This window comes from Helianthus annuus, chromosome 11 (assembly GCF_002127325.2).
Source record: "Helianthus annuus cultivar XRQ/B chromosome 11, HanXRQr2.0-SUNRISE, whole genome shotgun sequence".
In the NCBI taxonomy this organism is placed as follows: Eukaryota; Viridiplantae; Streptophyta; class Magnoliopsida; order Asterales; family Asteraceae; genus Helianthus; species Helianthus annuus.
In genome coordinates this window covers 102,299,149-102,311,812 of record NC_035443.2, presented here as the reverse complement: position 1 = coordinate 102,311,812, position 12,664 = coordinate 102,299,149, and the positions used below count along the sequence as shown (strand labels likewise).

The 12,664-nt window shown below is 41.0% G+C and overlaps 2 protein-coding genes across 2 annotated transcripts; one reads left to right on the top strand and one right to left on the bottom strand.

Annotated features, from left to right (window-relative positions):
- Positions 1 to 4,739: 4,739 nt before the first annotated feature.
- On the bottom strand, positions 4,740 to 5,821 carry LOC110888162. Its single transcript, XM_035979934.1, has 2 exons — positions 5,147 to 5,821; positions 4,740 to 5,102 (listed from the first exon to the last, which is right to left on the bottom strand). The coding sequence occupies exons 1-2, from the start codon at positions 5,819 to 5,821 to the stop codon at positions 4,740 to 4,742; spliced, it is 1,038 nt and encodes a 345-aa protein (XP_035835827.1).
- A 5,205-nt stretch (positions 5,822 to 11,026) lies between these two features.
- On the top strand, positions 11,027 to 12,061 carry LOC110888161. The gene is made up of 2 exons (XM_022135699.1): positions 11,027 to 11,761; positions 11,810 to 12,061. The coding sequence occupies exons 1-2, from the start codon at positions 11,027 to 11,029 to the stop codon at positions 12,059 to 12,061; spliced, it is 987 nt and encodes a 328-aa protein (XP_021991391.1).
- The last annotated feature ends 603 nt before the right edge of the window (positions 12,062 to 12,664 follow it).

Sequence of the window (12,664 nt, the reverse complement as noted above, 5' to 3'; positions counted from 1 at the left end):
TCACTTGGGATTGCTAATTAGTCTTGAGAATAAGACCAATTTAAGCTCCAAGTATCACGGAATCAACCGGCACCTAGTATAGGTAACTATGTTAATAATCGGCTCCTAAATCGGGAGATAGGATAGAATGAGGTTCTATAAATCAAATGAGTAATTTAAACTCATATGGTATGATTTAATAGGCCCTACATTCTGATTGGAAAGTCTACCTAAGTGCTTTTGACCCGTTTCAACACATTATGGTAACATAAGCTACTATAAGGCGTTGTTTGCGTAAAACTATGTTCGGATGGTTAACTATGTGCTATGCCAAGTCTTACATGCCCAATTATCCCTAAACATGTTACTAAATCAGATTACTTGTCAAAAATATGTTCACATAGGCAAAATACGGATTTTAGCTTCAAAAGGGCATTTTGGTCATTTCCTATGGGCATACAAGCTAACTAGCAAATGACTAACCAATCCTATGTGATCATAAGGTATAACCTCGGTGGTTATTTCCTATGCAACTATGATCACTAACTAAGCTTGGCCGGATCCTAAAGATCAACCAAACGGGTCGGGTTCGGAAGTGTAAGCGGTTGTTTAGATCGCTTAACTTACGACCCGAAACAAGTACAAACTGATAGTGTCGAGTTAGACATGTCAAAACATGTCTAACCTACTAATTTGGTATCAAAACAAAGTGTTTTGATACCCTAAAGCAGTTCCGTTGCAAAATGCGTGCTAAAACGCATTTTGACCGAAACTTTGACTCGACACTACGCCTAGCTAACGTAGTAATCAGCGGCTATAATCACGAAGGATTATAACTATCGTGATTACAATCACGTTTCAAAGTTCAATTGAACTTTGACTTGACCATTTGATGGTCAAAACCGAAAGTCAAACTGTTGGCCAAACTGTTTGACTTTCTGCACTAATATAAAGAAAAGCAATAAAAGAAATGAAAGAAGCTCACTAAGGGTCCTTGCTATCTTTTCAACAAAGAAGACAAAGTCCAAATCAGCTTAGGAGAGCTCCAAAGCAGGTAAAAGAGGAGAAGAATGAAGAATGAGCAATGAAACAATGAAATTGGATGGCTATTTATAGTTGTAGTGATGCACTAGGATCATTACAAGTGGTTTGTTTGGTCATTAAGCAATAAATCCCAGCCATACATGTGTTTAGGGACAGCTAGCATGACTTGGAGAAGTGTTAACTTGATGATCACACAAAGGAATTACAAGAACAGCCCCTGAATTATCAAACAGCAGCTGAAAAACAATTTCTGGTAACTGGGCTGCTCAGGCGCCCCGCGTAAGAGGTGGGGGTGGGCTTACGCGCCCCGCCTGACCTCCCCAGTTCAGCACAAGTTTCAAATTTGGCAGCTTAGTCCCTGCATGTAATCGAGTCCATTTCAGGCCTTTTTGACCCCCGTTAAGCCATTTTCAAGGCTCTACAAGGTCAATAAAGTTTAGAGGACTCAAATATGCTCAGAGGAGTCTCGGTTGTTGGCTCGTTTGGTCGTACGGTCGCGTTGTTCGTTAATTTACGACGAAACTCAAACGAACGTGTGTACGATCCAAAATGCGCGACGAATGGCGTTTTCGCATCCGAATCACTAAAATAAAAATATTTTAGTGTTACAAAAATTTTGGATGTCCAGATGTGGCCAGAATGTAAGTTATGCGCGAAAATGCAACCGTTTTTGACACTTTTAGTCCCTGTAAGATCATATAAGCATGTTTTCGCACACCGAACCTATCAAAGCTTATTTTTTTTGGGTAAAGGGTTACCCCGGTGATTCTATAAAATTCCAACGCAAATAAGTACAAGTAGTGAGGATGAATTCCACACTAGTTCATATACAGGACATGCCCCATATATGTAAACCAAAGCAAACAAATTACCTATGACATCCCATAACCTAGCCTACTATACATCAAAGAAAAGATCTAGTAGACGAGACAATGCAAAACAAAAAACAAAATCTCAACCGCCATCATCAAAAATAAAGCTGCCACAAACCGGCAACCCCTTCAAACGAACCAAAGACAGCCTATCCATTTGAGAATTTTGTGGAAGAGGTGCTTGCCCCTGCTTTCGAAGAAAAAGGATGTAGACCCGATGTCATAAATTTACTCGTTTCATTGTAGACTTCAACTACCTCCTCTTCATCCGAATCCTGCCTATCAGTCACCTGTTTCTCTTTTTTCTCTATTCGCCCCACAGTTTTACCTTCCTGATCACCGTCATCATCCCTAAGGGCATCAAACGGATTTGAAGTTGAAACCCGGTTCGAACTCTTCACGACCGGTTTTGGTTTAGGATTGGTAACTGGTCTATAAACAAACTTTGGTTTCTGATTTTTCATGTGTAGACCTTGGATGTTAGCTTTCTTCTTTCTCGCACCCACATCCTGGAAATCATCCACATTCTTTCCAGACTCCACATTTGGAACAACCTGAGGATTCTTTGGACACGAGCAATCATCATGTCCAAAAACACAGCAAGATGAACACCGTAACGGCTCCCAATCATATTCAATCTTAACTTCCACCTTAGAATATCCATTACCATCTACACATGGAATTGCAACAGTGACATTTCTTTTTAAATCAGCCCCCGCCTGCACTTCAATCAGAGCTCTGGCATAACTACTTCTTCCCCAAGATTCAGCACACATCGTAGCAGTATACGTATCCAACATCTTAGGCACCCCTATCTTTGAAGCAATCAAACTAAGACCATCCTCAGTATATGCCGTTAACGGCACATCGTGCATCTTAACCCACACCGGAATAGCTTTGATATCCTCTTTTTCCAGTTTGATAGAGGCCGACCACATCTTCAAAATAATCGGAACATTTCTTATCATCCATGGCCCATCCTCTAACATTTTATCCATCCCTTCCTTAGTTTTAAACTTAAAGAAAAAGAAGCCATTCGCATTCATCATCAATCTAACCAGACCGTACTTAACCCAATTGTTCTTAGCAAAGTAATCCACCACCGGAAATGCTAGCCGTTTACCCAAGAAATACCCATAGAGGGTGTTTGCATACCTGTCCGTGACTTGCTGAACCGAAGCCAGCGGAATAACAACATCAGCTCCTTCGACAACCTCAGCAGATTCCATCTCCCTAAAGTTGACCGTCACCTTCTCCTTCGAGTTCTTAACAGCATTTGCAAATGATACCGGTTGCGGATTACCATGGCCTGCCAAAGCAGCAGCATTGGAATCTAATCTTTGCTCATATCGCTTGGTAGCTTGCTTAATCCCTTCCCAATCCGAAACTTTAGTTGTTGACCGCATGTTTTCAGCTTCAAAAGGAACTGAATTCTCTAACAATTCATCAATAATGTTAACCTTACGAGGTTCAGTTTGAGCCGATAGATCGCCAATGATTTTAAACCTGGCTGCAATTTCTTCAAACGTTGCCCTCGGTGTCGCATGAGGATCATGTTTCTTTCCACCAGAACCACTAACATCATCCATGACAAACGATGTGAATGCCGGTTGGAAATAGACACACAGTGGTTGACGAAAATAAAATTCTAGCAGCCGTCTGGTCAACCTCGAAACAAAGAAACAGTCAAGAAAATTTATGTATCCTCGTAAAAGAACAACCTGTCTTTGTCAAAGTGAAAACCCTAGCAGCCGTATGCAACAATCTCGATAAAGGGAGCAAGAATCAGACAAAGAAATTAAATGCAGCCTCGTAACAAACAAACTGATTTATCAGCCCCACTTGCTACGAAACCCTAGTCAAATAAAAGATACAGCCGCTGACTTTAACCAAGAAACGGATCCCAAGAACTCAAAACCCTAAGCTGAATCAGATTAACAGCCGTCAAACAGATGAAAGATCTGATTATCAACCTATCAAAGCTTATTTCTAAGCCATGTTTAGGTTATATATGGTATGTTTAACTTATGATCAAGTTCCGAACTGTACGTTGCCTTACGAAATGGCAGACTTTTGCAAGTTGACGCAAATAGTCCCTGAGAGCGAATAAACTTGTTTTTGCCATACCAAAGCCTTCAAAACTTATTTCTAAGTTATGTAAAGATTATTTAAGGTATGTTAAGTTTATGATGATGTTCCGGAGTGTTTTTCGCGTTGTACTGATCGTGTTTACGCATCAGTTTGCGTATAACTCTCTAGAAAGCGATATAGAGTTCAAAATTGATCAAAAATCAACATGGGCACAAAACCAAACATAAATGACAAACATTGGGATCAAAACACATTGTTTTATTAATATTGTATTGTTCAGAGTCTGTAAAATGATATCACAAGCACAGATGTCACATGAAAGATGTTTGGGAGAGGAACTATAGCGGGCATAACATGTTTAAGGTTGTTTCTAAGCTAAAGGATTTGAAAAAACCTCTTAGAAAGTTAAATAGGTAGTAGGGGAACCTGAATGATAAGGTTGAGAGGTTGAGGAAGGAGGTGGAGTTTTTTTTGGGTAAAGGGTTACCTCGGTGATTCTATTAAAAATAATCTGCAAATAAGTACAAGTAGTGAGGATGTGTTCCACACTAATTCATATACAGGACATGCCCCGTATATGTAAACAAAATCAAAAACAAAAAAGTCTAAGACAACCCATAACCTAGTCTACTTTACATCAAGAGACAAAGTAGACAAAACAAAAATACACCACGACCAAGAACGACTCATCCACCATCGTCAAAAATGAAATTGCCACAGACCAGCAACCCCTTAACTCGAATCATGACCTGTCTAACCATTGAAGATCTTTGTGGAGGAGTTGCTTGCCCTTGCTCTAGAAGATGAAGGATGTGTACCCGAAGTCATAAATTCATTAGTTTCATTGTAGACTTCAACAACCTCCTCATCTAACTCCTGCTTGTCATAATCCTGCATAGCCTTCTTCTCCAGACGACCCACAGTAAGACCTCCCTGACATCCATTATCGTCCTTAAGGACATCGAATGTGTTTGACGTTGAGACCTGATTGTTCATCGGCTTCCTCAAGGACGATTTTGGTTTAGGGTTTACAACTGGCCTATAAATTAACTTCGGCTTCTGATTCTTCATATGAAGACCTTGGTTATTAGCTTTTTTCTTCTTGGCACCCACAACCTGAAAGTCATCATTTTCACTCCAGAATGCCCATTCGAACCAACCTGAGGGTTTTTTGGGCACGAGCTATCTTCATGACCAAAAACACAGCAAGATGAGCATCTTAAAGGCTCCCAATCATATTCAATTTTTACCTCCTCCTTAGAATGATCACCACCATCTAAAGATGGGATTGCAACAGTAACACTCTTTTTTAAATCAGTCCCCGCCTGCACTTCAATGAGAGCTCTTGCATAGCTGCTTCTTCCCCAAGACTCAGCACACATTATGGCCGTATATGTGTCCAACATCTTAGGAACCCCTATCTTAGAAGCAACCAAGCTAAGACCATCCTCAGTAAATGCCGCTAACGGCACATCATGCATCTTGACCCAAACTGGAACAACTTTGATATCCTCCTTCTCCATCTTAATAGAAGTTGACCACTCTTTCAAAATTATCAGAACATTTCTTATCAACCAAGGGCCATCCTCTAACATTTGATCCATCCCTTCTTTAGTCTTGAACTTGAAGAAAAAGAACCCGTTTGCATTCATCATTAATCTAGATAACCCATATTTAACCCAGTTGTTCTTTGCAAAGAAATCTACCACAGGGAACGCCAATCGTTTTCCCAGAAAGTACCCATACAAAGTGTTAGCATACCTGTCTATGACTTGTTTAACCGATGTCAATGGAATAACTACGTCTGCTCCATCAACAACTTCACTAGATTCCATTGCCCTGAGGTTCACCTTAATGTTTTTCCTTAGTGTTCTTCACTACATTAGCAATGGAGATAGGATTCGCAATTCCGGCCAATTTTTCCAAGCTCTGATCAGCCACCGATTTCGCTTTATCCAAACCTGAAATTGGCGTGTATCCCATACCCGGAGAATCCCAGAAATTTGCATCCAGATTACCTAGTCGGACAGGAGCCGAACCCTTAAACTCTCATCAATGCTGCTTGCACTTTTAGTTTCATTCAACGGGATTCCACGTCTCGGCTTGAGGGTGTTCCCATCAACATCAATAACCCGATTCGCCAAATCCTGAAATGACAATGTAGGCTTACTGTGGACATCTTGTGGTTTCCCACCAGATTTCACTCGATCCTGGCGGGGTAAGCGGTTGGAGCTATTGAAAAACGAGCTCCTCTCTCTAGGAATGGAGAAAAACGGTGCCCCCTTCCGTTCTTGACCTAATTTCGTGATTTCTTGGTGGTTATGGTGATTGTTTGTGTGATTAGGGTTTCTTGATTCTCTATTCATGCTCGCGAATCAGTAATATCATCAATTGATCCGTTTTTACACATTAGGGCTACGAATTTTTCTTCCTATTTGCGTTTTTCTTTGGCTGCCTTCCTTAAGTGGGATTCTTGTTCGTTCGTGGTTTGGGTTTTCTAGAGAGAGTGACTCCATTCGTTATATTCTGATTGAATTAAGGATTCTTGGTAGCATTAGGGTTTCAAGATTGACGGCTGAATAACCTAGGTTCAAGTAAGGTGCTTGACGGCTGGGGTTTCAATATCAAGGTGTTGAAGGCTGGTTACCTTAATTCACGAATTAGGGTTTTAAAATCAGGTTTCAATCAAAGAGAGTTTGCAATCAGCTTATTCTTATTCTGATTCTTTCCATTGGCTGGTAATGGATGATCAAATCGCAGATGTTCTAGACAATTCAGGCGTATTTGCAAAGAAGATCAAGAATATTGATGGTAAAACATTTGAGCCAAAGCAATCGCTACGTATGGCGGCTAGGGGAGTGCACAAGAAGGTAACCTTTATGCTACCATTAAATGATGTAGAACACGATTTTGGTCGTTCTGATTCTCCTAACCAGCAGTACGCTAGGGTTGTTGACAAACGAAAAGTTGCTTTTGTGCTTCCGTTTAATGACATTAGCCCTCTTCCCCATGTTCATTCTCAACACCAATCGTACGCTAATGTGGTTTCAAAGGAACAAGCTGAACAGGGTGGTGCTAAAATGGATTTCGGTGCAACAAAAGTTGATAATTCAGCTATGAACGCTACTGAATCGGCTGATCAAACTCCCAAGATTAACTTTCGGGCACTAAAGTCTGATGTCTCATTGGAGGGAGTGGATGTTGTCTTACCAATCGCCTCTGTGCATCAGGTCAACAACAAGTTAGCTAATACTCTCTATGGGTATTTCCTGGGGGATAGAATTGCATATCCGGTTGTTGAATACTTTGTGAGAACAAATTGGAAGAAATATGGTCTGCAGAAGACTATGATGAATTCGAATGGGTTTTTCTTCTTCAAGTTTGAAGATAGGAAGGGTATGAATAATGTTCTTGAAGGAGGGCCATGGCTGATTCGTAATAAACCGTTGTTTCTCAACACTTGGTCTCCTACAAACACCCTTAAAAAAGAAGATATTAAAAAGGTTGTGGTTTGGGTTAAATTGCATGAGGTTCCGTTAGTGGCGTATACAGATGATGGGTTAAGCATGCTGGCTTCTAAAATTGGTTCTCCTATGAGGTTGGATTCGTATACAAGTGATATGTGTAATGAGGCTTGGGGAAGGAGCAGCTATGCTAGGGCTCTCATTGAAATAACGGCTGAACATGACTTTAAAGAGGTTCTAACCATGGCTATTCCCGAGTTGGATGAAGGCAATTATGTTACTGAGACTATTCGAGTGGAATATGAATGGAGACCCCCAAGATGTGCTCACTGTCATGTGTTTGGACATGACTCTGAGGGATGTACTAAATGCATTGGTTCGACGTCGCAACCTCCTACCAACAAGCCGAAAGTAGATGAGGATGGTTACACTGAAGTTAGGTCGAAAAAGAGTGCAAAGAAGAGTGGTTTTCAGGTAAATAACCTGAAACCCAAGTTCGAATATCGTCCTGTTGATAGAAAGAAAAAGACAGGGAGTTCTCCCTATGTAAATGAGCAGGGTACTACTTCGTCTAAGATTCAAACTCATAACCCGTTTAGTGCTCTTGTAGTTGGTGGGGGGAATGGGGGTTCCATACTGGGAAACAGAAAAGGGGACGTGTTCCTAATGAGGAGTCTGATAAGGATGAGGTAAAGGTGGTTTATGATGAAAGCAATGAGTTTATGACATCGGGCACGCGTCCCACGTCTACTACGGCAGGGGCAAGCACCTCTCATACAAGGTTCTCCAATGGATAGAGTTTGTTTGGATCGGGCTAGGGGTTTGCTTCTTGGGGGCAACTTCATTTTTGATGATGGCAGATGAAGATTTTGTTTGTTCGTTTTGTCTTGTCTACTAGTTAGTCATTTTCGTGATTGTAGTAGGCTAGGTTGATGTGGGGAACTCATCCTCACTACTTGTGAGGTTGATGTGGGGAACTCATCCTCACTACTTGTGAGGTTGATGTGGGGAACTCATCCTCACTACTTGTACTTATTTGGCGGTTGTCTATAATAGAATCACCGGGGTAACCCTTTACCCAAAAAAAAAGATTTCACTCGATCCTCCATTCTGTGAATACCAACTCTCTTTCAACCCTATGAAACAAGCAATAGTACGAGGGTTATATTGGGGTGGAATGTGGATGATATTGATCTTATGGTTATATCCCAATCAGACCAGGTTATTCATGCTCAGGTATTGTTAAAATCGGTCAAAAAGACAATTTTTTGTTCTTTTGTGTATGCGGAAAACAAGTATCAGGATAGGAGAAGCTTGTGGGCTGATTTGTGTAGATTTAAAGGCATCACTCATGACACCCCTTGGGTTGTAATGGGTGATTTCAACGCTGCTTTGAATATGGAGGATTTTGTGATGGGGCCATCATCCCATACTATAGCTATGCGAGAATTTTTTGAGTGTATTCAAGAGGCAGAATTGATTGATGTTAAGAGTCATGGGTTGCATTATACTTGGAATCAAAAACCAAGGGATGGGGTAGGAATGCTAAAGAAAATTGACCGTATTATGGGTAACATCAAACTTATTGATGTTTTTTCGGATGCTTATGCTTTATTCCAGCCTTTCCGTGTTTCTGATCATGCTCCTGCTATTTTGAAGTTATTCTCCATGTCTACGGACCGGCCTAAACCATTTAAATTCCCGAATTTTATTATCACAAAGCCAGAGTTCCGCCAAGCTGTTATATCTGAATGGAATAAAACCGTGGAGGGGGCTACCATGTTTTCTGTGGTTATGAAAATGAAGAGCCTGAAAACGCATTTTCGGAGGATATTGCGTAATCAAGGTAATCTACATAAAAGAGTTACAGACTTACGGAATGAACTTGACCAGATTCAAAAACAGGTGGAAGCTCATCCTTTTGATGCTTCTATTCGGTTATTGGAGACTAGCTGTTTACGAGATTTTAAGTCAGCGGTTTATGATGAGGAGTGCTTCTTGAAACAAAAATCTAAAGTGCAATGGTTATGTGCGGGTGATTCAAATACGTCTTACTTTCATAATTGTGTGAAGAGTAGGAATGCTAGAAGTAAAATCAATTGCATTAAGGATATGAATGGGATCCAGTATGAGGGAGTTGATGTTGCGGCTGCTCTGTTGAACCATTATTCAGGTTTCATGGGCACTCAAGATCGAGTGACGAGGTTGGATGAGACAGATTTGTTCGTTAATGTTTTGCAGCAGAATGTGGCGGAGAATATGGTTAGACAGGTCACTGATGATGAAGTTAAACAGGCTATGTTCAGCATAGGGGAGAACAAGGCTCCAGGTCCAGACGGATACACTTCAGCGTTTTTTAAAAATGCCTGGGATGTTGTGGGTGGTGAAGTTACTAAGGCGGTGTGTGATTGTTTTAATAATGGGCAAATTCTTAAGCAAATTAACCATACGATTTTAGCGTTGGTACCAAAGATTGATACGCCAAATTCAGTTCTTGATTACAGGCCAATATCATGTTGTAATGTGATATATAAGTGTATCAGCAAAATTATCACAAATCGTGTGAAGGGTTGTTTGGGGACTCTTGTGAACATTAACCAGTCGGCATTTATTCCTGGTAGAAAGATTTCTGATAATATACTTATTACGCAGGAGCTTATGCATAACTATCATGTGGATCGTGGTCCTCCGAGGTGTGCTTTCAAGATTGACATCCAGAAAGCTTATGATACTGTAAGCTGGTCTTTTTTAGAAACTATTTTAATCAGGTATGGATTCCACAGGAAAATGGTTTCTTGGATTATGGCGTGTGTCACAACAGTTTCCTACTCGGTTAGTGTAAATGGCGAGTTGCATGGTTTTTTCCCAGGGAAACGGGGTTTACGCCAAGGAGATCCAATGTCCCCATATCTATTCACGTTGATTATGGAGGTGTTATCTCTCATGTTACAAAAGATGGCGTTAAATCCTGCATTCAAGTTCCATCGACACTGTTATGAACAAAAGATTATCAACGTATCATTTGCTGATGATTTATTTGTTTTTGTTAATGGTGATACCGGATCGGTTAAGCTTATTCGGAATGTTTTGGAGGAGTTCACTAGTGTTTCGGGCCTGGTCCCTAGTTTGCCCAAGAGTACGGTATTTTTTTGTAATGTTCCAAGCCATGTAAAAGCGGAGATTTTATGTTTGCTGCCGTTTCGTGAGGGTGAGCTACCGGTTCGCTACCTGGGGGTTCCCTTAATCTCTACTAAGCTGTCTTTTAGAGATTGTCGGGTTCTGGTGGAACGTATGGAGAGGAAGGTTGATAATTGGATGTCTAAATCTTTATCTTTTGCAGGTCGATTACAGCTCCTTAACTCTGTTCTTGCAGCAATGTATACGTATTGGGCCTCGATTTTCATTTTGCCAGCGCGTATAGTCAAGGATTTGGAAAAGAGAATGCGAAGATTTCTTTGGAACGGGGGGGCTTCGGGGAGTATCAGGTCTAAAGTAGCGTGGAAGGACGTGTGTTTGCCTACAGTTGAGGGGGGTCTTGGAATTTGAAGTATTTCAGATGTGAACAAAGCACTTATGATGTCGCATATTTGGAGCATTATTAGTAACCGGGAATCCCTGTGGGTCAAATGGATCCATTCTTACAAGATAAAAGGCAGAAATTTTTGGGAGATTCCAAGCCGTGGAGCGTTGACATGGAGTTGGAGAAAAATTTTATCTATTCGTCCGGTGGTTAGACCTTATATTTGGAAGTTGATTAGGAGTGGTTCCCAGACTAATGCGTGGAGTGATAATTGGTGCGTATGCAGTCCGATTCGAAACTTTATTACGCCAAGGAGAATTGCCCAAGCGGGTTTTAATTTGCAAACTACGGTTGCAGAGATTGTGGATGCTGATGGTAACTGGCGGTGGCCTCAGGCTTGGTACGATTTATTCCCAGTGCTCATAGATGTCATGGTTCCGGCTCTAGTTCCTGATTCAGTCGATAGGCTGGGATGGAGATCTGTGGAAGGAAAAATTGTTCAGTTTAGCTCTTGGGAAGCTTGGAATAATCTTCGGGTAAGGGATAACAAGGTGGCTTGGGTGAATATGGTGTGGTATGGCCAATGCATTCCAAGACACTCTTTTCATCTTTGGTTAGTTCTCAAGAATAAGCTGAAGACTCAAGACAGATTAGCAGTATGGGAAGCGGGGAGTGAAACGAATTTACGTCTTATGTGCTGTCCACTTTGCAACTATGGGCGAGACTCAAGAGACCATCTATTCTTTCAATGCACTTATGCGGCCAAGATTTGGAGCATTGTTAAACGAAAGGTTGATATGGTAGATGTAAACGATTCATGGAGCTCAATAATGGTGTAGATAGAGCTGAACGCGAATTCAAAGAAACTGGAACACATTGTTTGCAAGCTTTTGGTAGCGGCATCGACTTATTTTATATGGCAAGAACGGAATAATCGGCTGTTCTCCAACATCTACAGGAAGGAAGAGATGGTGGCTCAGATTATCTTGGACATGGTTCGGCTTCGTATAATGGGGTTCAAGGTCGGAAGAGACGTGAAGTATAGGAAGCTGTTGGAAACATGGGGAGTAAAAGAAGATGAACCGGGCTAATTGCGAGCTAGTATAGCAGTTAGTTAGTTTTGTTTTGTTCGGGTTGTTTTGTTTTGTTTGGGCCGTTTGTGAGTTGTCTGTTTTGTGTTGCCTAGGCTTGGCCTATTGAGCCTAGTAGTGTGTGTCAAACTCATGTCACACCCTGTTCTTTGATTCTTTATAAAATTTTACCGGGGTAACCCTTTACCCAAAAAAAAAAACTCGGCCAGCCAAACCCAACAAACAAAGAACAGAAACAAACCCTAAACTAGCTTTAACCCTAACCCATGAATCTTACAAATCAAAAAGAAGTATTGAAAAATCAAAGACGACTAACCAACAATTCAATCCAATATGCTCGAAAACTGAAGTTGAGAGCGGCGATTATAAAGAATCAGAAACCCTAGCCGAAAAATCAAACAATCCGCAAAGACAGATTACGAATTAAAAGTTAGAACCCCTAATCGCCGATCTGATCTTGACAAGATCTTGACAAATCACGATGACAGACCTAGGGTTTTGAAGGAATCAGATGTCGCCATAGCTAGAGAGAGTTTTTTTAGGAAGGAGGTGGAGTTAATTCAAGCTGAGGTTGCTAGATGTCCTGATAATGAAGAGCTAAGG

Coding starts and splice junctions, on each gene's coding strand:
- LOC110888162 (XM_035979934.1), bottom strand. CDS start 5,821: ATGGAATCTAGTGAAGTTGTTGATGGAGCAGACGTAGTTATTCCATTG. Junction 5,103..5,146: donor CGTGCCCAAAAAACCCTCAG/GTTGGTTCGAAT, acceptor GATGACTTTCAG/GTTGTGGGTGCCAAGAAGAA.
- LOC110888161 (XM_022135699.1), top strand. CDS start 11,027: ATGTCGCATATTTGGAGCATTATTAGTAACCGGGAATCCCTGTGGGTC. Junction 11,762..11,809: donor GGAGCATTGTTAAACGAAAG/GTTGATATGGTA, acceptor ATAATGGTGTAG/ATAGAGCTGAACGCGAATTC.